Below are 25,268 nucleotides of genomic sequence, written 5' to 3'. Positions count from 1 at the left end.
TGATGTTCCCCTTCCCGAGTCCAAGTGATCTCATTGTTCAGTTCCCACCTATGAGTGAGAACATGCGGTGTTTGGTTTTCTGTTCTTGCGATAGTTTGCTTAGAATGATGGTTTCCAGCTGCATCCATGTCCCTACAAAGGACACAAACTCATCCTTTTTTATGGCTGCATAGTATTCCATGGTGTATATGTGCCACATTTTCTTAAGCCAGTCTTTCACTGATGGACATTTGGGTTAATTCCAAGTCTTTGCTATTGTGAATAGTGCCGCAATAAACATACGTGTGCATGTGTCTTTATAGCAGCATGATTTATAATCCTTTGGGTATATACCCAGTAATGGGATGGCTGGCTCATATGGTACTTCTAGTTCTAGATCCTTGAGGAATCGCCATACTGTTTTCCATAATGGTTGAACTAGTTTACAATCCCACCAACAGTGTAAAAGTGTTCCTATTTCTCCACATCCTCTCCAGCACCTGTTGTTTCCTGATTTTTTAATGATTGCCATTCTAACTGGTGTGAGATGGTATCTCATTGTGGTTTTGATTTGCATTTCTCTGATGGCCAGTGATGATGAGCATTTTTTCATGTGTCTATTGGCTGTATGAATGTCTTCTTTTGAGAAATGTCTGTTCAAATTCTTTGCCCACTTTTTGATGGGGCTGTATGTTTTTTTGTTGTAAATTTGTTTGAGTTCTTTGTAGGTTCTGGATATTAGCCCTTTGTCAGATGAGTAGATTGCAAACATTTTCTCCCATTCTGTAGGTTGCCTGTTCACTCTGATGGTAGTTTCTTTTGCTGTGCAGAAGCTCTTTAGTTTAATTAGATCCCATTTGTCAATTTTGGCTTTTGTTGCCATTGCTTTTGGTGTTTTAGGCATGAAGTCCTTGCCCATGCCTATGTCCTGAATGGTATTACCTAGGTTTTCTTCTAGGGTTTTTATGGTATTAGGTCTAACATTTAAGTCTCTAATCCATCTTGAATTAATTTTCGTATAAGGAGTAAGGAAAGGATCCAGTTTCAGCTTTCTACTTATGGCTAGCCAATTTTCCCAGCACCATTTATTAAATAGGGAATCCTTTCCCCATTTCTTGTTTTTCTCAGGTTTGTCAAAGATCAGCTGGCTGTAGATGTGTGGTATTATTTCTGAGGACTCTGTTCTGTTCCATTGGTCTATATCTCTGTTTTGGTACCAGTACCATGCTGTTTTGGTTACTGTAGCCTTGTAGTATAGTTTGAAGTCAGGTAGCGTGATGCCTCCAGCTTTGTTCTTTTGACTTAGGATTGTCTTGGCAATGCGGGCTCTTTTTTGGTTCCATATGAACTTTAAAGCAGTTTTTTCCAATTCTGTGAAGAAACTCATTGGTAGCTTGATGGGGATGGCATTGAATCTATAAATTACCTTGGACAGTAAGCACTCCACTCCTCAGCAAATGTACAAGAACAGAAATTATAACAAACTGTCTCTCAGACCACAGTGCAATCAAACTAGAACTCAGGACTAAGAAACTCAATCAAAACCGCTCAACTACATGGAAACTGAATAACCTGCTCCTGAATGACTACTGGGTTCATAACGAAATGAAGGCAGAAATAAAGATGTTCTTTGAAACCAATGAGAACAAAGATACAACATACCAGAATCTCGGGGACACATTTAAAGCAGTGTGTAGAGGGAAATTTAAAGCACTAAATGCCCACAAGAGAAAGCTGGAAAGATCTAAAATTGACACTCTAACATCACAATTAAAGGAACAAGATAAGCAAGAGCAAACACATTCCAAAGCTAGCAGAAGGCAAGAAATAACTAAGATCAGAGCAGAACTGAAGGAGATAGAGACACAAAAAACCCTCCAAAAAAATCAATGAATCCAGGAGTTGGTTTTTTGAAAAGATCAACAAAATTGATAGACCGCTAGCAAGACTAATAAGAAAAGAGAGAAGAATCAAATAGACGCAATAAAAAGTGATAAAGGGGATATCACCACCGACCCCACAGAAATACAAACTATCATCAGAGAATACTATAAACACGTCTCTGCAAATAAACTAGAAAATCTAGAAGAAATGGATAATTTCCTGGATACTTATACACTCTCCCAAGACTAAACCAGGAAGAAGCTGAATCCCTGAATAGACCAATAGCAGGCTCTGAAATTGAGGCAATAATTAATAGCCTATCAACCAAAAAAAGTCCAGGACCAGATGGATTCACAGCTGAATTCTACCTGAGATACAAGGAGGAGCTGGTACCATTCCTTCTGAAACTATTCCAATCAATAGAAAAAGAGGGACTCCTCCCTAACTCATTTTATGAGGCCAACATCATCCTGATACCAAAGCCTGGCAGAGACACAACAAAAAAAGAGAATTTTAGACCAATATCCCTGATGAACATCTATGCAAAAATCCTCAAAAAAATACTGGCAAACCGGATCCAGCAGCACATCAAAAAGCTTATCCACCATGATCAAGTGGGCTTCATCCCTGGGATGCAAGGCTGGTTCAACATATGCAAATCAATAAACGTAATCCAGCATATAAACAGAACCAAAGACAAAAACCACATGATTATCTCAAGAGATGCAGAAAAGGCCTTTGACAAAATTCAACAGCCCTTCATGCTAAAAATTCTCAAAAAATTCGGTATTGATGGAACGTATCTCAAAATAATAAGAGCTATTTATGACAAACCCACAGCCAATATCATACTGAATGGGCAAAAACTGGAAAAATTCCCTTTGATAACTGGCACAAGACAGGGATGCCCTCTCTCACCACTCCTATTCAACACAGTGTTGGAAGTTCTGGCTAGGGCAATCAGGCAAGAGAAAGAAATCAAGGGTATTCAGTTAGGAAAATAAGAAGTTAAATTGTCCCTGTTTGCAGATGACATGATTGTATATTTAGAAAACCCCATTGTCTCAGCCCAAAATCTCCTTAAGCTGATAAGCAACCTCAGCAAAGTCTCAGGATTCAAAATTAATGTGCAAAAATCACAAGCATTCTTATACACCAGTAACAGACAAACAGAGAGCCAAATCATGAATGAACTTCCATTCACAAGTGCTTCAAAGAGAATAAAATACCTAGGAATCCAACTTACAAGGGATGTAAAGGACCTCTTCAAGGAGAACTACAAACCACTGCTCAGTGAAATAAAAGAGGACACAAACAAATGGAAGAACATACCATGCTCATGGATAGGAAGAATCAATAAACTGTGATTTTTTAAGGCACTTTGCTGTTTGTTACAGCAGCAATAAGAAACTAATATGAGGAGAATTTTTTTTTTTAGTATCTTGCAAATCTGAAAAATGCCACACAATTGATGCTCTGTCTATATTTAAATTTACAGATTGAAAGTCATTTTCCTGGCATAATCCTCTAACTTATTGTTCTTTTATCCTCTGATTCTTGCTTACTTTAACATTTTTGTTCTAGTTTCTAGAAGATTTCTTCAGCTGTTTTTCACTAGACTGTTGTTGGATAATTTATATCATTATATTTGTACTTTGCATTTTCTCTTCTGTATTCATTTATAACATGAAGTTTTGGTTTCAGGGATGCATTATCTTATTATAGCTCTCTAAGAATCTTAAAGACTTTTTTGAAGTTTCCTTCTGTTCCCCACATTGTCTGTACATGCCTAGATTTTATTTTTAGTCATTTTTTTGGATTTCTATTTTTTTGTTTTTATGTTTTTTATTTCACAATTATTCCATAAATATCTAATAATCTTTAGCTTTCTATCCATTTTGAAATACAGGGATTAAAATGGTGATAGAAAGCCTCATGGTGTCTGAACAGGAATTGTCAAGCATTCAGCTTCATGGTAGAGCAGGGTTTATCATTGGAAGTTTCTCAAACATTTAAAGAAGGAAAGAGACAATAAAGATAAGAATAAATCAATGAAATTAAAAACAAATATGCACTAAAGAAAAGCAACAAGGCCAAAACTAGTTCTTTGCAAAGATTAATAAAATTGATAAGCCTTTAGCTAGACTGACCAAGATAAAGAAAAGTACAAATTTCAGAAATGAAAAATGAAACATCACCACAGACACTACAGATTGTAAAGATAATAAGAGGATATTAAGAATAAATATTTATATCAAAATACCTGACATTTTAATTTTTCTTGAAAGATAATTTACCAAAATTAAGAAGTAATAGAATAGCTGAATGATCCTATATTAATTTTGATAGCTTATGTCTGTATTAGTCTACCTAGGATGCTATAATACAATACCACAGAGTGGATGACTTAAACAACTGTAGTTTATTTTCTCACAGTTTTAAAGGCCAAAAGTCCAAGACCAAGGTGCCATCAGTGTTAGTTTCTAGTGAGGCCTCTCTTCGTGGCTCGTAGACCACTGCCTTCTGACCACGTCCTTACAAAGCCTCTTCTCTTATATAGACAGAGCATCAGTTAAGTGTGTGACATTTTTCACATCTGCAAAATACTAAAAAAAAAAAAAATTCACTCTTTCTCCTCATATTAGTTTCTTATTGCTGCTGTAACAGCAAACAAGCAAAGTGATTTAAAACAACACAAAGTTTATTATTTCACAGTTCTAGATATTTTCACAGATAAAATATTTGCGTGTATATGGAGAGAGAGCATGAGCAAGCAAGCTCTCTGGTGTCTGTTCTTATAATGACACCAATCATATTAGAGCCCCCCTCTTTTAGCCTCTTTTAACCTTAATTGTCTCCTCAAAGACTCCATCTCCAAATAAAGTCACATATTGTTAAATGTTAGGGCTTCAACATATGAATTTGGGGTGGGGGCATGATTAGGTCCATTACAGTATCCTTAATTTAAAACTCCCCCATAATTTCAGGTTCAGGTTCAGGGAACATAACTAGCAGTGTCCACCAAACATTTAAGGAAGAAAGGAAGGAATAGTACTGATCTTTCAGCTTTTTAAATTCTTTCAGATAATAGAAAAAACAGAGGCATTTCCCAACTCATTTTTTTTGAGACCATAATAGCCTTAATTCCAAATCTTCACATTATAAGATAGAAAATTTCAGACCAATTTTTCTTATAAACAGTATAATAGCTTATATTATTAGCCTTCCCTTGTCCATTTCTTGTTATATGCATGCCCTTTGTCATATGACATAGTAGAACCTCCAGCTTCATGAGCAGAATATATTTTCCAATCCCTCGTCCCCTGCTGCTTTCTTGGTGCATTAGTCCATTCTCACATTGCTATAAAGAACTACCGAGACTGGGTAATTTTAAAGAAAAGAAGTTTAATTGACTCATAGTCCCACAGGCTGTACAGGAAGCATGGATGGGGAGGCCTCAGGAAACTCACAATCATGGCAGAAGGTGAAGGGGAAGCAGACGTGTCCTACATGGCTGGAGCAGGAGGAAAAGGGTGAAGGGGGAGGTGCTACACACTTTTAAACAACCAGATCTCGTGAGAAGTCTATTACAAAACAGCACTAGAGGGATTTTGCAAAATCTTTAGAAACCACCCCCATGATCCAGTCACCTCCCACCAGGCCCCACCTCCAACACTGGGGATTCCAACAGTTCAACGTGAGATTTGAGTGGAGATACAGAGTTAAACTGTATGACTTGGTAAAAGTCAGAAGTGAGGTTTGGAGGTGAGGGGAAAAGGGATTGTTTGGCTGAGTCATTTATTTTTGCATTTGGGTGTCTTTCATACCCCAGTTTGGTCGACCAACTCACATTGATGCCTAAGACCCAGCTGATTTCTCTTCATTTCTGCAAAGTTACTGTACCATGGCAGGCCAACGAACATGTCAAAGGAAGAGCAGCAGAGCTGGCCCCAAAGTAAGGAAGCTTCCACAGCTTTACGTTCACTTACAAAGTTTATATTTCTCTTGGAGTTTTAGGTAATCAGGGCTCCCAGGTAGAGCTGGCTTTGTTAGTGAAACACCAAGGGTTTGGTCTAGGTCTTGATGCTTGCTGCATAGATAGCCAATCACTGAGATGAGTATTGCCAAGGAAGAAAGCTTTAATAGGGTGCTGAAGCCAAGGAGATGGGAGATCAGTCTCAAATCCATCTCCCTGACTAACTAAAATTAGAGTTTTTTAGAGCAGGGAAGAAATGTAACCATGTGTGGGAAAACAGAAATTAGGGAGTGGTGGGGAGGAGGAGTTGGTTAACAGGAAACAGGTGGTCAGTTAGGCAATCATGATGGGCGATGGTAAGGAGTCTAGAGGCTAATTGTCAAGATATAGTGATTTGGTACGTTTTAGTTCCTTGACACTATCTGGGAGGCTTGATGGTTAGTTTTCTGGGAAAGGAACTCAGATAAGACCAATGTAACTTTCTTAAGTTTTAAGACTAGGAGGATTAATTTCTATATTTATTTAAAGAAACCATAAACATTAATTCTATAGGACAATTACGCTTGTTTTCAGCTTCATGGGTTTACAATTTCTGCAGTTGCACAGGGCCTTATGCTGAGAAGTACCATGCATTTGGTCTAATGCTCTGATGTTATTATCTTCAAACTCTTAATAATTTTTAACAAGGGACTCTGAATGTTTACAAGTTATTTAACTGGTCCTGCCTCCTGTCATTCACCACTTTTCACTAATCTCATAGAAAAGTATGATTTTTTTTTTGTCCAAGTTTGTCTTACTGTTATCATGGAAGTATAGGTGTTTTATATCCTTCTACATCCTACCAAAAGTAGAAATCTATTTAATTTATACTTTACCTTATTTTAATTTTACCCCAAGAGAAACATGGAATTTTTGAAATTAGTTAGAACTTCACTATGCAAGTTTCACTTTCTTAATCCACTTTTCTAATTCCGTTTAATTAAATGTGCATATTACTTGTGGTGCTTTGTACTTGGAGTGGTTTGACAGCCATTACAAGGAAAAAAAAGTCAATACTTAAATTGTTTTCATTAAGTTTAATTCTATACATTTGTAAATGTATTGCAAGTTCCTTTTAGCCAAACTGCTATACCTGCTATCCCTGAAGATATTATATCATGAGTATTTTTCTGTCTGTAAGCTTTTTGTGCACACCGTCTCTCATATCTCTCACTCTTTTCAATCTGACTAGCTCTAGAGTTCCCTGTTTCCCATAACATTTTCTTCACATCTCTATGCATCTTTGCTTCTGTCTAAACATTTGTTTTCCTTTTTTAAATCTTTATTTTTAATTTTTAAGGGTATATTGTAAGTATATATATATTTATGGCATACATGAGATAACTTTTGGTACATACAGTATATAATAATTATATCAGAGTAAGTGGGGTATCCATCATTTCAAGCATTTATCATTTATTTGTGTTGTAGACATTCCAATTATACTCTTTTATTTATTTCAAAAGGTACAGTAAATTATTGTTGACTATAGTTAGCCAGTTCTATCAAATATTAGATCATATTCATTCTCTCTAGCTCTTTTTATTTGTCTGTTTGTTTAATTTAGAGAGAGTCTCGCTCTGTCACCCAGGCTGGAGTATAGTGGCACAATCTTAGCTCACTGCAACCTCCGCCTCTGGGGTTCAAGCGATTCTCCCATCTCAGCCTCTCGAGTAGCTAGGACACCTGGCTACTTTTTTTGTGTTTTTAGTAGAGACGGGGGTTTTACCACGTTGGCCAGGCTGGTCTCTGGCACTGTTTACCTCAAGCAATCCACCTGCCTTGGCCTCCCAAAGTGCTGGGATTACAGACGTGAGCCACCATGCCTGGACACTCTGTTTTGTTTTGTTTTGTTTTACTTTTTTTTTCTTTTTTATGGAGATGGGCTCTTGCTGTGTTGCCCAAGCTGGTCTCAAACTCCTGGGCTCAAGCAGTCCTCCTGTCTTGGCCTCCCAAAGTGTGCTGGTATTAGACGCATGAGCTACTGTGCTTGACCCTAAACTATATTTTTGTACCCATTGACCATACCCACTTTCCCCTCACTTCCCATTCCCTTCCCGGCCTCTGGCAACCATCATTCTATCTCTATCTCCATGAGTTCAATTGTTTAATTTTTTAACCCTCACTGAATACTCATTTTCTATAATGGTTGTCACATACACTGTTTATCTTCTTCTTATATTATCAGTTATATATTTTCTTATACTCATCATATATTTAGATGAATGAAATATCCCCCAACTCAAATATGTAATTATTTTTTAGAAATTATTTTCTAAAACATGAACTTGTGATTCTGTAATCTTGACCACTTTATATATTGATATGAAATATGTGTTTTAATAAATAAAAATGTAATACAATCTTTTCAGTGATATCACCATGGATATTAGGGCATTAGACTTCTGAATTCTTCTTATTTTTGCCTTCTCACTGGATTTTCATTCTCTAGAAGTATTTTTATTATTTTTCAAGTACCTATACATTTCTGACATTCATCTACTCATTTATGCTTTCATTTATGCACACTGCAAGTACTTATTATGCATTGACTATGAACCAGCCACTGTGTGAAACTGTGATTGCACCATAGTTTCTGTCCTCATAGAGATAATCTGCTGTATGTTACCATGGAGAAAACTTTGGGGGATAAGAAAGGCTTGATGGACAAAGTGACTTTTAATTTGTTATTTGAAGTAAGAGTTAAATAGGCCAAGAAAGGATTGGAAGAAGAGGGTTTGGGAAAGGGAGACTTCTAGGCAGAAGAAAGAATGTAGGCAAAGTCTCTAAGGCACAAAGGAGAAAGGTGTGGTCTGGATTAAAATTAGTTTGTCTAATGTTGAATACATTTGAAATCACAAAGAAACTACTAAAAATGTGACTTTTTTCTATTAGACTGGAACATCCAAACATTTAAATTTATTTTAACTATGTAACTAGTTAACTTTTTAAAATACTTTATCAGCAAGAACATATTATATTTTTGGCTCTGGATTTATTATAGAGACTATCCATGATAGCCCAAACTATCTTGGAACTCTTTTAGGAATCTGAAATGAGGACCTTAAGCAAGATTCATGAGGAGTTTTTCTCTAGGGCTAGTGTATAAGAGGGAAGCCTATTATAAAATTTGGTTTGGAGGCTAAGAATTTAAACATTTATGTGTGTCCCTTTTCAAAGTGGAGGGATGGTACAAAGTGAACATTTTATGATATCTTCCTGCTCTAAAAATGATAACTTAGAGTATTTTTTCATTTGAGTAAATTATTTGTAAATATTATGAATAGTCTAGTGAGTTAATGCCAATGAACAATATTGATATTACTTTATTAGAAAATGCAAGAACCTCCAAAGAGCATTGAAGAATTCTTAAAGTTTCAAAATTGGGTGAGTAGAGCATCTTATTTTCTGTGCCAATACATCATTTTAAAATATCAGTTATGGAGATGTAGAAGGCTTAGAACAAACTTTAAGACTAGAAATTTCTGAAATATGTTTCAATGTGGAAAGTATGTATATAAATACTTATGTCCTTTGAGTAGGCTCTATGTTGTAGTCTTTCCCTCTTGTCAACATTCTATTCTCTTTTTCACATTAAAAACATTCTAGCCCTATACAGACATTTCTATATACTTTTGTTAATGTAAGATTTTTGTCTTATGTATTTACACCTTAAAGAATATCCAACAATTATGCTTACTTACCTCATTTATTTATGCACCACACCTGAGACAGGTAATTTGTAGAGGTGTTACATCAATATTCCCTGATTATTGAATCAGAGTGAAAAATTCAAAATGTGTTTTCCTGTTGAAAGTTCAGTTTCCATTGTTATGTTTAATTATTGACTTCGCCTTTAGTTTTTGGACTCGCTAAGTCTTCCCTTGGATCCGTGCACCTGCAAGTGTGAAGGTCATATTTGTTTTGCATTGAGGAATGTCAAGTAAGGGTCAGAATAAACATGTCAGTATAGAAAACAGAGAAAAGATGGCTTTTTAATGAGGTATGTTTGTATTTTGAGTGGATTGGAATATAAATAATCTACATTTATTTATGCTTAAATATAAATAGTGTTTGCTGTGATTAAACTGCTAACAATGTAGTTTCAGAAATAACTACTTTTAAATATATATTTTCTGTTTTTATATTTGTTTAGATAAGATTTGTTTTGTTTTGTTTTGTTTTTTTGTTTTTACTTTCAATGTTTTGGGAAAGGATTGTGCTTGGATGAAAACATTCCTAGTTACAAAAGTTTACTTCAGTCACATGGTGTAGCTAAGTATGTTGAAATACTTTTAGGACAAACTTTTTGTAACTATTTTTGATTTAAATAATGATGCAAATGTGCTGCAGCCTAATGACAATGTTTCAGGACTTTTTAATGTTTTAAGTTTTAAGTTAAAATTAAGCTAAATTCAGCAAATAATGGAGACTGTATTATTATACATGTTTGAGGACCTATGATTTTAAATAAAAAATTCTAATTATTTGAAGTAGTAAATATCTAATCCCTGTGTTTAAATTGAGAATGATACCAATCAAATCAAGATAATAGGTTTATGCCAGCTCTTCACTAAATATAGGATAAAACCAAATCAAACCGTGTCTTATTAAATAGTATGTCAGTAGTATCATCTGTGTATGCAAAGGACATATTTATATTTGCATTCAAAGGCTATATTTATAGCCTTCAATTTTTATCAGATAGCATTTGATAAAACAACGTATCCATTTGTATCATTTTGTCATTTATAGGTTTATCTGTAAATCTTTTCTTATTGTCTGAATTTCACAACCAAATACTCACATTCTGTAGTTATTTTTTATGGTTTGAGTATGTTTATACGTTGCCAAACTATTGGATATTTGAAAATATTCAGGAATAAAATGACTAGATGTTTAATTTTTTGTTTGCTATACAAAGTCTTTGTCTAACAGACGATGGTAAAAAAGTAATGACTGCTGGCCGGGCGCGGTGGCTCACGCCTGTAATCCCAGCACTTTGGGAGGCTGAGGCGGGTGGATCATGAGGTCAGGAGATAGAGACCATCCTGGCTAACACGGTGAAACCCCGTCTCTACTAAAAAACACAAAAAAATTAGCCGGGCGTAGTGGCGGGCGCATGTAATCCCAGCTACTCCGGAGGCTAAGGCGGGAGAATGACGTGAACCTGGGAGGCGGAGCTTCCTGTGAGCCGAGATTGCGCTACTGCACTCCAGCCTGGGTGATAGAGCAAGACTCCGTCTCAAAAAAAAAAAAAAAAAAAGAATTCATTTAAGAAATATTTTTGAACACCTGCTATGTGCCAGGCACATAGATGCTTAAGATACATCAGTGAATAAAAACAAAGATGCCTGCCCTCGTGGAGCTGTTATTCTTTTAGAATTGAAGCATATTATTAATCCAAGCTCTGCTATTAACTAGCATTATAACAGTACTTGCAACCTACATGTTAGCTACTGGTTTCTCTTGTCTTCTACTTAATCTTTTATCATATCATCTAAAGTCTTCTCTTTTTTGCCAGTTCCTACCATTTCTATCTTTTTTGGTAATTTTAATATTTTATATCATCTACTCTCTTTCACCTCTTCCTATCTCCTGTTATACTTCCGTGTTATCTTTTTATCTTCAATTGTTTTTATCCTCTCATTTCTCTGTTGATCATTTCCCACATTCCCTTCACTCCATCACAATTCTGTTTCTAGTTTTATTTTTATAAAAATATTTTTATAGTTTATTTTTATAACTTCTTTTTCCACTATCGTTATATCAGTGTCAGCTCTCTTACTTATCCTATTCATTCACTCGTTTAGTTATTTCTGTTCACTACCCACTATTTGTGCAATATTTTTCTGGACACTGGAGTCACAGCAATGAACAAAGACAAAAATTTCTACTCTTATGGAATCTGTATTATCTTCCTCCTTTTTGTCTCATTTCTCTTTACTATCACACTTTAAAAAACTCTTTTTGGTTCTTCAAGTACTAAAATGTTGATTCCAATTTCTTCCATATTTATTTATTATACTTTTTATTTTTCGTGTTATTTATTTCTGACTACCTTTTTTCTGTGTCCATGCAACTTTTATCTGGTAGAACTTTAATTCATCTTCTCTTAGTTCATCAATGTTAATTTTTGTTAACAGGCCTGTTAGATTTGTAATCTGTATCTGGAGAGTACTCAGATCCATGCTGTGATTTTTCTTAGAGGATCAAAATTATTTTATGATAGAGAAAATAATTATTTCAATCCCATTCTCTTTATTGAGGGAATAGCCTGATTTATTTGCTTATTTGTTTATTCATTTATTTATTCATTAATCCATTTAAATCCTTATATCAAAGCTTAATATAAGGGAAGAAGAGCTAAATAATAGTCACTTTTCCTACTAATTCTAGTCATGCTTCTTATTTCTTACCTTTTGTTTGATACTTCAGCATTGTCTCTTGGGCTTTGGGACATGGATGAAGACTTAACTATATATTCAATAAAAAAAATTCGTCTCTAAACTCCACGAGAGCCCTTTTGTCTGTCTACTCTCCCTTCTCCATCTCTAGTTTTGTATTAGCATATAATAATTTGTGCTTCTGCCACTGCCATAGTTAATTGCAGTAATTAAGATAAACATAACAAAGACATAGCCAGTTCTTGCTTCACTGACCCTGTTTTAAATAAGACAAATGTTCTTCTTACTTATCAGTAAGGACCACAGTACTATAATGTAGAATTTAACTCCATAGGGAACAATAACTTCTAGTCCAATTCTTTTGTTCCTTTGGGATTTGAATACATTTATTTACTTTTAATTAATATAATCACCATAGACTCTGGATGCTCATACTCTAGTAGTAGTATTGATTTCCTTTCTGGCAGTATGAGCTGCCTGACATCTCATCTGCCTGTTAGCTGCTAGTTGACTCAGTTTGCCTTTTTAGGTCTGGCCACAAAATTTATTTTTTAGATAACACTCTATTCAAGAGGTATCTTACTGAAGGCAAAATATAAAGGAATAAGGAAGGAGGGTAATAGAGAAATGAAATGGGGAAAATAGATTATGATCTGCTATAAGATATGATCTACTCCAATATAATCATCTGGTATCCATTTAATAATACAGCCACAAAGAATTCATTAAAAGAATTTAAAAATCACCTTCTTTGTATTAATGGCTTTGGGATACCAGTCAATCCCTTGATTACCTGGGTAATGTAGAGAAGACAGAGTCTCATCAGCCTTGTAGAATTTCTGGAAACTTTATTCAGCTCATAATATTTCAATATCTTGGGAAAAAGGATTGTGATATCTCAAGCCTGACATAAAGAATACATTTTCATAAAGATTTGTACATATTATAACGTCTTTTCAAATTCCTTTTAGCCTCTTCCTACTCTCTCAACTCCCCTAACAACAGCAACACATGACTCATAAGGACTATGTTTTCAAAGTATCTGCCATTCTAAATTGACAGTGTTTGTCTTCAGGGGTTTTACCCTGTGACCTTTTCTTATTCTTCAAAGTCTTTTAAATTTTTGACACAGTTTTCCACATTTCAATGCTGGAAAACTTTCCCAAGTGGCTATGCGTCTTATTTAAGATACACATTTACAGGATTTGAAAGAGGGCACTTACGTATTTATATAACACTCTTTTTTTCAAAATGACAGAGGGACCTTTTTGGAAAAGTTTTCCAGTGTTAAACACTGGGTGTTATTTTCATATCTTACTGTTAGCACAGTTAATAAATGAACACGTGTATGATGAGTTTAGGATTGCTTTTAAAGGAAGAGAAAAGGAGATGGCACAGCCCTAGGTGGGTTTGAAATTTCTGATCTGCAGACTTCAGATTTCTTCCTCTTAAGCTAAGTCCCCAGTGTATTTTACCCAAACTCCATTGCAGAGTTTCATCCTACACAAGTCTCCCACCATTCCAAAACGTATTCTCTTATTCATAAGCTTTTAATTATGTTGACTAACTTTCTTTGTTTTGCTATTATTTGATTATATTAAAAGATCTTATACTTAGATTTGCAAATATTAATGTTGTGGTTCCACTTCCCTTCTTCTCTTCATTTCCCTTGTTTCCCTGTGATTCCATCTCCTTCCTTTCCTGAACAATTTAGTATTAAAGCCATTTGGCGGCCACACAAGGCAGGCTTCCACATTGAGAAAGAAGGGTTTGCTGTGGTGGCCCTGAGCAAGATTTCTGAGTCCAACAATGGTGAGGAGGATGTCCATGTGACACCACAAGTATCAGAATCCAAGGGAATGATGATGATATTCATACATAAAGGAAGAAGAGGAAGGTAGCCTTCACTCTGATGTGGGAGGTCAGAGATCAAGTGGGGGTAAGGAGGATGTCCTCGCAGAATTGGCAACCTAACATGGAGTATTAGAGCCCAAGTAGTATGAAAAGGGTATCCACGTAGGGAAGAGTCTGGGAGCAAATATGAGAGATTGGTTACATAAAAGGATTGATCAAATGAGTAAATATATTAAAGATAATGGCAGCTAGGTTTTTAATTGTTAGGGATGGCAATTATAATATGGAAAGAGAGAAAACTAGAATGGTTAGAATTGGAATTAGAGGCATCAGTGTGAACTCATGGCTTTGAATATATAAAAGTAAAAAAAAAAAAAAAAGAAAAAGAAAAAGACTGAGGAGGAATGACTCCAGGAAGATGGCAAAATAGCCTTTATCCCTTTGCAGAAATATCAATTTGAACAACTATCTTTGCAAGAAAAAGACCTTTATAAGAGCTAAGGAATCCAGCTGAGATATTACTAGCCTTCACTATATGGGAGTCCTAGGCGTAGCACAGAAATAAGAAAAGATACCTTGAAGAGGTTAGGAAGGACATTTTCAAGTTACCAAGCAAGGGCAAAACAGTGTGGAGAGAGATACCTTTCATGTGGGAAAGGGAAAGGAGAGTGAACTGAGCACATAACTTTGCCATGGATCCCAGCTTATGTAAAAAATAAGCCAGGCACCAAAAGGAAACTGTGTCATGATCTCACTTATAAGTGGAATGTATAAAAATGGAACTCATAGGAGCAGAAAGTAGAATGGAGTCTTACTGGGGCTTGTGAAAGAAAAGGAGAAATGGATTAAAGGGTGGGAAGTTTCAGACAGAATAGATAAATTCTGGGGATCAATTGGTCAGCATGATGATCATAGTTAATAATAATGTATTGTGTACTTGAAAATTGCTAAAAGAGTGGATCTTAAATGTTCTCAACACACACGTTAACTGTGCGAGGTGATGGATATGTTAATTACCTTTTTGGCAGTCATTGCACAGTGTATACATTTATCGAAGCTTCACATTGTGCACCATAAATATTTAAAATTTTATGCTTTAATAAAACTAGAAAATAAATGAAAATAAATTAAAATTATCTCTTCTAATCTTCTCCCTTCACATCCCCACAGATACTATGGAACAGTCGTAGACTGAAAGGGACCAAAGAGACATGAAGTCAAAACCTAACATTTTTATTCTGAACTAGATTCTTTTGCTATAAAGGGCATAATTGGTTCCACTGAAACTTGAGTAGAGTCTTTGTATTAAATATAAATAATGTATCAGTGCCAATTTCCTGATTTTAATGGTTGCATTTATTATGTAGGAGAATGTTTTTGGTTTTCGGAACTATACACTGAAGTTTTAAAGGATGATGGGCTATCATATAAGCAAATTATTCTGAAATGATTCAGGAAAATAGTTTTAGTAAAGCACTTGTAACTCTTATGATATTTGTGATTGTTTCAAATTTTTAAAAAGTAATTTAAAAACAATTCTGTGGAATAAAATCTCAATTATAGCTCATTAGTTTTGAACTCTATTATTTAAATTCATTAAAAATGACTTAAGCTGTATTCTCTCTTTCACATTTTTTGCAGGATTATTGGCCAAGAGAAATCCACTTTAGAGATGATGATGAATGGTCATGCACTCTGAAAAAAATAAAAGAAGATAGTTCATTTGTTTCAATTTATACACACCTATGGGAAAATGTTCCTCGAATATTTGAAGCGCTTTTGATCATGGAATCAAAATTAAAGGAATATTCACTTATTTTGCAAAACCACACCTCTAAAATATTTAAGTGGAAAAGCATGATTTCTGAGACAAGTGAGCCTTATTTATTTTTATCTTTTATAGAAATGGAGTCTCACTATGTTTCCCAGGCTGGTCTCCAAATCTTGGCCTCGAGTGATCCTCCTGAGTCACCCTCCAAAAGTGTTGGAATTACAAGCATAAGCCAGTGCACCTGGCTAGTCCTTATTTTTTGTATTAGTAAAGTAATGGTTGGTCAGTTGTCTGTGTGTGTGTGTGTTTGTGTGTAATCTCATAAATAATGAAATTCCAAGGTATAAAATAAATTTTAAAAATATCTTATTTTAAAACCTCTTCATTTCAAAATGGTTCAATACAGATTTTTTTAGTTGAACATAAATATGTGGTTTCAAAGGAAGTATTACTAAAACAAAGCCTTAAAACAGTTGTTAAACTGTTAAGCTTTTGTTAAAGTCGAGTGGAGGTACAGAGTATTACAAAAACAGGAGAGCAAGATTGCATCAATTAATATTCCTACTGGAAACAAACATATCAGCAAGGGTCAGGATAGAACAGAAATATCTAAAACTGAAAGTAAAAGGGGTGATAGTTAACCTATATGGGCTCACAGGCTAGTTTGTAGGAGTCGCTGGTATTCACTATGGAATAACTGCATGAATGACAAAGCGTACAGCAAGTAATGATAATTTTTACTTTTCGATATTTGTATAACATTTTTCTTATCTAATTGTATGAGCATTTCCAGGATAGTTTTAAATACTTATTCTTGTCTTATTCTTGATTTAATGGGCAAATTTGTCATATAGATGTCTTGAAAATGATATTAATTGTACTTATAAAGTATTTTTAGATATCAAATTAGATTCATTATATTATTTTGGTATTTAATATTCTTTTTTGGACTTAGATTTGTGTAATTCTGAAGATGTGTTTAAATACACTTCAAAATTAACTTTTTAAATTTTTGTATTTAAATTATACATTTTTAAAATTTTATATTTTTTGATGTATAAAAGTTATATATAGCTTCTGTGTATGTATATATAAATACACACACATGTATATATCTTGTATACCACATACAGACATCCGTGTGTGCGTATAAATTCATCTCATAATGAAATAAAATATACACAAGCAAAGTGTGAACATATCCTTTTATATCTTCCTCCTGTTTTCTAGAAAAGGTAGTGTTTTATATACCTATTGTCCTCAATATGTAGATATCAGAACTTGGATTCAAGTCTATCTAGGTTATCTGACTTCAGAGCCCCCCCCATATTGTCTCACTGGGCCATGCTCCACAGTACTGCACTTTATTGAAATTAAGGTGACCATGAAACAACCAAGTGTAAGTGGCTGAGCTATTTGAAAAATGTGGACTTTTTTAGGAGAGAGGGGTTGACGTAAAACTTTAGACATAGGAGTAAGTGCCACAGACATGGTAGTTGGAACATGATATTTCAGAAAAATGAAACGATATACTTTATGTAATAATTCCAATTATTAGTTCAGCTAACAGTGTGTATTAACATATGCTTATCAAAATTGCTAATTGATTTCATTGAATAATTTTGTATATAATTTATTTAAAGTATTTAAAATTTTGTTTATTTTTAGAGGAGGTACATATATATAATATACTGTGAATTCTTGTTTTCTTAAAGGTTCTTATAGAAAATTGGAAAGATATGGGGAATTTCTAAAGAAGTACCATAAGAAAAAAAAGATAATGGTAATGTATCTATGTTTTTATCATCTTTGAAAATTGGATTTTCACAGAAAACATAAACACTACATTTCCACAGATGAACACTGATAACATTTTTGTAAATGTCCTTTTAGTCTACTGTTACCAATCTATCATCTATCTCTATGTTTTAAAGATAGCTGTGCTTACCTTCTTTTCATACTCAGTATTATTGAGTATTGGCATCTTCACATAACTACAAGTTATTTGAAGACTTATTTCAAGGTATACTATTCCATTTTTTGGTTATTTAATAATTTATATCATACTTAGTAGTGCAGGTCCCCTATCAGCCCTCTTCTTTTGAAAATTAATTCTTTTTGATGACCTTTAGATTACTTTGCCAATTTTAAAAATCTTTGAGATTTTGATAAAAATGGCAAGTCTTTTGAATTACTTTCAGATACTTAGTCTTTTTAAAAATATGTTCTAAAATTATATAATGTTAGAACTAGAAAAACTGTGTGTCACCATTGGTCTAGCCATCTCATTTAATGCTTTATTTTTAAAAATTTAACTTTTATTTTCAGTTCAGGGGTACATGTGCAGGTTTGTTATATAAATAAACTTGTGACATGTGGGTTTGTTGTACAGATTATTTTGTCACCCAGGTGTTAAACTTAGTGGCCATTAGTTATTTTTCCTGATTTTCTACCTCCCCCTGCCATCCACCCTTCAATAGGCCCCAGTGTCTGTTGTTCCCCTCTGTGAGTTCATGTGTTCTCATAATTTAGCTCCCACTTATAAGTGAGAGCATGCAGTATTTGTTTTTCTGTTCCTGCATTAGTTTGCTAAGGATAATGGCCTCCAGCTGGATCCATATACCTGCAAAGGACATGATCTTGTTGTTTCTTAGGGCTGCATAGTATTCCATGGTGTATATATACCACATTTTCTTTATGCCGTCAACCACTGATGGGCATTTGGGTTGATTCCATGCTTTTGCTATTGTGAATAGTGCTGCAGTGAACATATATTTACATGTGTCTTTATGGTAGAATGATATATATTCCTTTTTAGTTCTTTCAGAAATCATCAAACTGCTTCCCACGGTGGCTGAACTAATTTATATTCCCACGAGCTGTGTATTATAAGCATTCCCTTTTCTCTACAACCTCGTCAGCTTCTGTTATTTTTTGACTTTTTAATAATAGTTATTCTGATGGGTGCGAGATGGTATCTCATTGTGGTTTTGACTTGCACTTCTCTAATCAGTGATGTTGAGCTTTTTTCATGTTTGTTGGCTGCATATATGTTTTCTTTTGAAAGTTGTTAGTTCCTGCCTTTTGCCCACTTTTTAATGGGGTTATGTGCTTTTTTCTAGTTAAGTTCCGTATGAGTTTTGGATATTAGACCTTTGTAAGATGCGTAGTTTGAAAATATTTTCTCCCATTCTGTAGGTTGGTTGTTTACTCTGTTGGTAATTTATTTTGCTATGCAGAAGCTCTTTAGTTCAATTGGATCCTATTTGTCAATTTTTGCTTTTGTTGCAATTGCATTTGGCATCTTTGTCATGAAATCTTTGCCCATACCTACGTCCAGAATGGTATGACCTAGGTTGTCTTCCAGGGTTTTCATAGTTTTGGGTTTTACATTTTGATCTTTAATCTATCTTGAGTTAACTTTTGTATAAGGTGCAAGAAAAGGGTTCAGTTTCAATCTTCTGCATATGGCTAGCCAGTTATCCCAGCACTATTTATTGAATAGAGAGTCCTTTTCCCATTGCTGGTTTTTGTTGGCTTTGTCAAAGATCAGATAGTTGTAGATATGTGGCCTTATTTATGGGTTCTTTATTCTGTTCCATTGGTCTATGTGTCTGTTTTTGTACCAGTTCCATGCTGTTTGGGTGGCTGTAGCCCTGTAGTTTATAATAGTTTGTAGTTAAGTAGCATGAACAGCTTTGTTGTTTTTGCTTAGGATTGTCTTGGGTATTTGAGCTCTTTTTTTGGTTCCATATGAATTTAAAAATAGCCTTTTCTAGTTCTGTGAAGAATGTGATTGGTAGTGTAATAGGAATGGCATTGAATCTACAAATTGCTTTGGGCAGTGTGGTCATTTTAATGATACTGATTCTTCCTGTTCACGAGCATGGAATGTTTTTCCATTTGTTTGTGTCATCTCTGATTTCTTTGAGAAGTGTTTTGTAGTTCTTGTAGAGATCTTTCACCTCCCTGGTAAGCAGTATTCCTAGATATTTTTGTGTGTCTGTGGCAATCGTGAATGAGATTGTGTTTCTGATTTGGCTCTTGGCTTGACTGTTGTTGTTATATAGGAGTACTAGTGATTTTTATACATTAATTTTGTATCCTGAGACTTCGCTGAAGTTGTTTATCAGCTTAAGGAGCCTTTGAGACTATGGGGTTTTCTAGGTATAGGATCATGTTATCTGAAAACAGGGTGTTATGACTTCCTTTCTATTTCTATTTGGACTTCTAAAAGGAAGTCTATTGGACTTCCTTTCTTTATTTCTTTCTGTTGCCTGATAGCTCTGACTAGGGCTTCCAATACTGTGTTCAATAGAAGTGGTAAGAGAGGGCATCCTTGTCTTGTGCCGGTTTTCAAGGGGAATGCTTCCAGCTTTTGCCCATTTATTATGACATTGGCTGTAAGTTTGTCATAGATGGCTATTATTATTTTGAGGTATATACCTTCAATATGTAGTTTAATGAGAGTTTTTCACATGAAAGGGTGTTGAATTTTATCGAAAGCCTTTTCTGCATCTATTGAGGTAATCATGTAGATTTTTATTTTAGTTTTATTTACGTGATGAATCGCATTTATTGATTTGCATATGTTGATCCAACTTTGCATCCCAAGGATAAAGCCTACTTGATTGTGGTGGATAGGCTTTTTGATGTACTGCTGGATTCAATTTGCCAGTATTTTGTTGACGATTTTCGCATCAATGTTCATCAAGAATATTGGCCTGTAGTTCTCTTTTTTTGTTGTATCTCGGCCAGGTTTTAGTAATAGGATGATGCTGGCCTCATAGAATGAGTTCGGGAGGAGTCCTTCCTTAATTTTTTGGAATAGTTTCAGCAGGTATGGTATCAGCTCTTCTTTGTACATCTGGTAGAATTCAGTTGTGAATCTTTCTGGTCCTGGGCTTTAATAGGTTGATAGGCTATTTATTACTGATTCAATTTCAGACCTCATTATTGGTCTGTTCAGGGATTCAGTTTCTTTTTGGCTCAGTCTTGGGAGGGTTATCAGTTTCTTCCAGATTTTCTAGTTTATGTGCATGGAGGCGTTTATAGTATTCTCTGATGGTTGTATTTCTGTGGGGTCAGTGGTGATATCCCCCTTATCATTTCTTTTTTATGTTTTTGCAAAATGAAAGCAAGTTCATTTAAAAAGTAAAGGGATGAAAAAATAGCGACTCCATAGACAGAGCAGCCCAAAGGACTGGTAGTTGCCCATTTTTATGGTTATTTTTTATTATATGCTAAACAAGGGGTGGATTATTCAAGCCTCCCCTTTTTAGACCAAAAAGGGTAACTTCCTGACATTGCCATGTCATTTGTAAACTGTCATGGCACTGGTGGGAGTGTAGCAGTGAGGATGACTTGAGGTTGGTCACTCTTGTCGCCATTTTGGTTTTGGTGGGTTTTGGCTGCCTCCTTTACTGCAACCTGTTTTATCAGCAAGGTCTTTATGATCTGTAAACTTTTGTTCTGACCTCCTATTCCCTTATCATTTCTGATTGTGTTTATTTGATTCTTCTCTCTTTTCCTCTTTATTAGTCTAGCTAGCAGTCCATTTTGTTTATTAAAAACAAAAACAAAAAACAGGAGTTGTCCTGGATTTGTTCATCTCTTTAATGTTTTTTTGTGCCTCAGTCTCCTTCAGTTCAGCTCTGATTTTGGTTATTTTTTGTCTTCTACTAGCTTTGGGGTTGGTTTTCTTTTGGTTCCCTGGTTCTTTTAGTTGTGATGTTAGGTTGTTAACTTCAGATCTTTTTTGACTTTTCGATGTCAGCATTTAGTGATATAAATTTCCCTCTTAACACTGCCTTAGCTGTGCCCCAGAGATTCTGGTATGTTATATCTTTGTTCTCATTAGTTTCGAAGGACTTCTTGATTTCTGCCTTAATTCCATTTTTTTCCCCTAAAAGTCATTCAGTAGCAGGTTATTCAATTTCCATGTAATTGTATGGTTTTGAGTGAATTTCTTAGTCTTGATTTCTAATTTGATTGCTGTGTAGTCCAAGAGACTGTCATGAATTCAGTTCTTTTGCATTTGCTGAGGAGTGTTTTACTTCCAATTATGTGATCGATTTTAGAGTATTTCCCATGTGGGCAATGATAATGTGTATTCTATTATTTTGGAGTGGTGAGTTCTGTAGATGTCTACCAGGTCCATTTGACCCAGTGCTGGGTTTAGGTCCTGAATACCTTTGTTAATTTTCTGCCTCGGTGATCTGTCCTAATACTGTCAGTGGGCTGTTAAAAGTCTTCCAGTATTACTGTATGGGAGTCTAAGTCTCTTTGAAGGTCTCTAAGAGCTTACTTTATGAATCTGGTTGCTCCTGTTTTGGGTGCATACATATTTAGAATAGTTAGGTCTTCTTGTTGAATTGAGACTTTTACCGTTATGTAATTCCCTTGTCTTTTTTGATTTTTTGGTTTAAAGTCTGTTTTGTCTGAAATTAGGATTGCAACTCCTGCTTTTTTCTGTTTCTCAGTTTCTTGGTAAATTTTTCTCCATTTCTTTACTTTGAGCCTATGTGTGTCATTGCATGCAAGATGGGTCTCTTGAAGATAGCATACTAATGCATCTTGGTTCTTTATCCAGCTTTCCACTCTGTGCCTTTTAATGGGGGCATTTAGCCCCCATTTACATTCAAGGTTAGTATTGATATGTGTTGATTTGATCCTGTCATCATGATACTAGCTGGTTATTATGCAGATTTGTTTGTTTGCTTTATAGTGTCACTGGTGTATGTACTGCAAGCAGGTGCAGCCAGGCTGGGGCCCTGGGAGAGGCCAGCAGACCATGGGGTGCCCAAGATGGACTGGCCCCATCTTTTGGGCAAGGTGACCTTGTATAGCTCAGGTCTGACAGTTCCTCTAGGGCTGTCGTCTTGTTGTTAGTTGGTTATTATGCAGACTTGATTGTGTGGGTGCTTTTTAGTGTCATTGGTGTATGTACTTAAATAATGTTTTTCTGGTGGCTAGTAACAGTCTTTGGTTTCTGTATTTAGCACTCCCTGAAGGACCTCTTGCAAAGCAGGTATGTTGGTAACGAATTCCTTTAACATTTGCTTATCTGAAAAAGATCTTATTTCTCCTTCACTTATGAAGCTTAGTTTGGTTAGATAGGAAATTCTTAGTTGGAATTTCTTTTTTTTTTTTTTTTTATTTATTTTTATTTTTATTTTTTTTATTTTTATTTTTTTATTATTATTATACTTTAAGTTCTAGGGTACATGTGCATAACGTGCAGGTTTGTTACATATGTATACTTGTGCCATGTTGGTGTGCTGCACCCATCAACTCGTCAGCACCCATCAACTCGTCATTTACATCAGGTATAACTCCCAGTGCAATCCTTCCCCCCTTCCCCCTCCCCATGATAGGCCCCGGTGTGTGATGTTCCCCTTCCCGAGTCCAAGTGATCTCATTGTTCAGTTCCCACCTATGAGTGAGAACATGCGGTGTTTGGTTTTCTGTTCTTGTGATAGTTTGCTAAGAATGATGGTTTCCAGCTGCATCCATGTCCCTACAAAGGACACAAAATCATCCTTTTAATACTGAATACAGCTGGGTACAGTGGCTCAGCCTGTAATCCAGCACTTTGGGAGGCCGAGGCAGGTGGATCACGTGAGGTCAAGAATTTGAGACCATCCTGACCAACATGGTGAAACCCCATCTCTACTAAAAATACAAAATTAGCTAGGTGCAGTGGTGCATAATCCCAGCTACTTGGGAGGCTGAGGTAGGAGAATCACTTGAACCCAAGAGGGGGAGGTTGCAGTGAGCCAAGATTGTGCCACTGCACTCCAGCCTGGGCAACGAGAGCAAAAGGAATATAGGCCCCCAATCTCTTCTGGCTTGTAGGATTTTTGCTGAAAAGTCTGCTGTTAGCCTGGTGAGGTTCCCTTTGTAGGTTTACCTGCCCTTCTCTCTAGCTGCATTTAATATTTTTTCTTTCGTGTCAGCCTTGGAGAATCTGATAACTATGTGTCTTGTGGATAGTCATCTTGTATAGTATCTCACAAGGGTTCTGTCTGTGTTTCCTGAATTTAAATGTTGGCCTCTCTGACGAGGTTTGGGAAATTATCATGGATGATGTCCTGAAATATGTTTTACAAGTTCCTTTTCTCTCCCTCTTTTTCAGGAACACTAGTGAGTATAGATTTGATCTCTTCACATAATCTCATATTTCTCAGAGGTTTTGTTCATTATTTTTTATTTATTTTTGTGTGACTGAGTTATTTCTGAGAAGCAATCTTTGAGGTCTGAGATTCATTCCTCAGCTTGGTCTATTCTGCTGTTAATACTTGTGATTGTATTATTAAATACTTGTAGTGTGTTTTTCAGCTCTGTCAGTTCAGTTTGGTTCTTTCTTAAAATTATCATTTCAACCTTCAGCTCCTGTATTGTTTTATTGTAATTCTTACATTCTTTGGAGTCGGTTTCAGTTTCTCCTGAATTTTCATAATCTTTATTTCTAGCCGTGTTCTGAATTCTTTGCCTGTTATTTCAGTCATTTCAACCTGGTTAAGCACCATTAGTGGAACTAGTGCAGTCATTTGGAGGAAAAAGACACTTTGGCTTTTTGAATTGCCAGAGTTCTTGTGCTGATTCTTTCTCATCTGTGTGGGCTGATGTTCCTTTAACTGTGGTGTAGTTTGAGTGTAGTCAGTTGACTTTGTTTCTGGATATTTTCAGAGGGCTGAGACTTTGTCTTGGGTGTTTTTTTGTAGCTGAATTATTGCCGTTAGTGTTATTGGGAAATGTATTTGCACAATATTTTTAGTATTGAAGTTTGGGATGTGATTCAGTAGATGGTGCTTAAACATACTGGTTAGTAGCTAGGCACTTGCTCAGCCAAATGGTTCTTCTGTATTTCCGCACATTTACAAGGCATGCTCCTTTCAAAGAAGTTTTAAAATTCTGACTACTTAATTTTATCAAATGACTTTTCAAAATCTATTGAAATGGCCTTTAGGTAAATTATACTAACAAAAGTTTTAATAGTTATTCTTTTTGTTAATGTAAAAGTTTTATTGGATTTATCAATCAGAATTTTAACATGTATTTATATTTTTGTGGTCTCATTTTTCAGGTTATATGACCAAAAACTATGGTTTTTGTTACTGCAACTCTGCTGCTTGAAAACTTCCACTGTTTCTTTTCCTCCTGCAGAATAAACCTTGGAGATTAACCTTAACATTTAATTAAATCTGACTTCATCTTTTTTATTGATACATAATCATTGTACCCATTTATAGGGTACATGTGATATTTTGATGCATGCATGCAATGTGTAATGATCAAATCAGGTTATTTAGAATAGCTATCATTTTTGTGTCATGAATATTCCAAATCTTCTTTT

The 25,268-nt window shown here is 35.2% G+C and overlaps 1 protein-coding gene across 2 annotated transcripts in view; it reads left to right on the top strand.

The window, feature by feature from the left end:
- The window catches only part of FAM227B (family with sequence similarity 227 member B), a 279,192-nt gene that overhangs the window by 3,983 nt on the left and 249,941 nt on the right, over positions 1-25,268 (top strand). For both annotated transcript variants that reach the window (XM_025390814.1, XM_025390815.1), the window contains 4 exons: positions 5,696-5,818; positions 9,212-9,265; positions 15,781-16,012; positions 17,626-17,693. In XM_025390814.1, the coding sequence (XP_025246599.1) occupies positions 5,768-5,818; positions 9,212-9,265; positions 15,781-16,012; positions 17,626-17,693 (405 nt within the window). In that variant the 5' untranslated portion in view covers positions 5,696-5,767. The remainder of the gene's footprint in view (positions 1-5,695; positions 5,819-9,211; positions 9,266-15,780; positions 16,013-17,625; positions 17,694-25,268) is intronic.

The sequence above is a fragment of the Theropithecus gelada genome, chromosome 7a (assembly GCF_003255815.1).
Source record: "Theropithecus gelada isolate Dixy chromosome 7a, Tgel_1.0, whole genome shotgun sequence".
NCBI lineage: Eukaryota > Metazoa > Chordata > Mammalia > Primates > Cercopithecidae > Theropithecus > Theropithecus gelada.
This window is presented reverse-complemented; position numbering and strand designations above follow the sequence as displayed.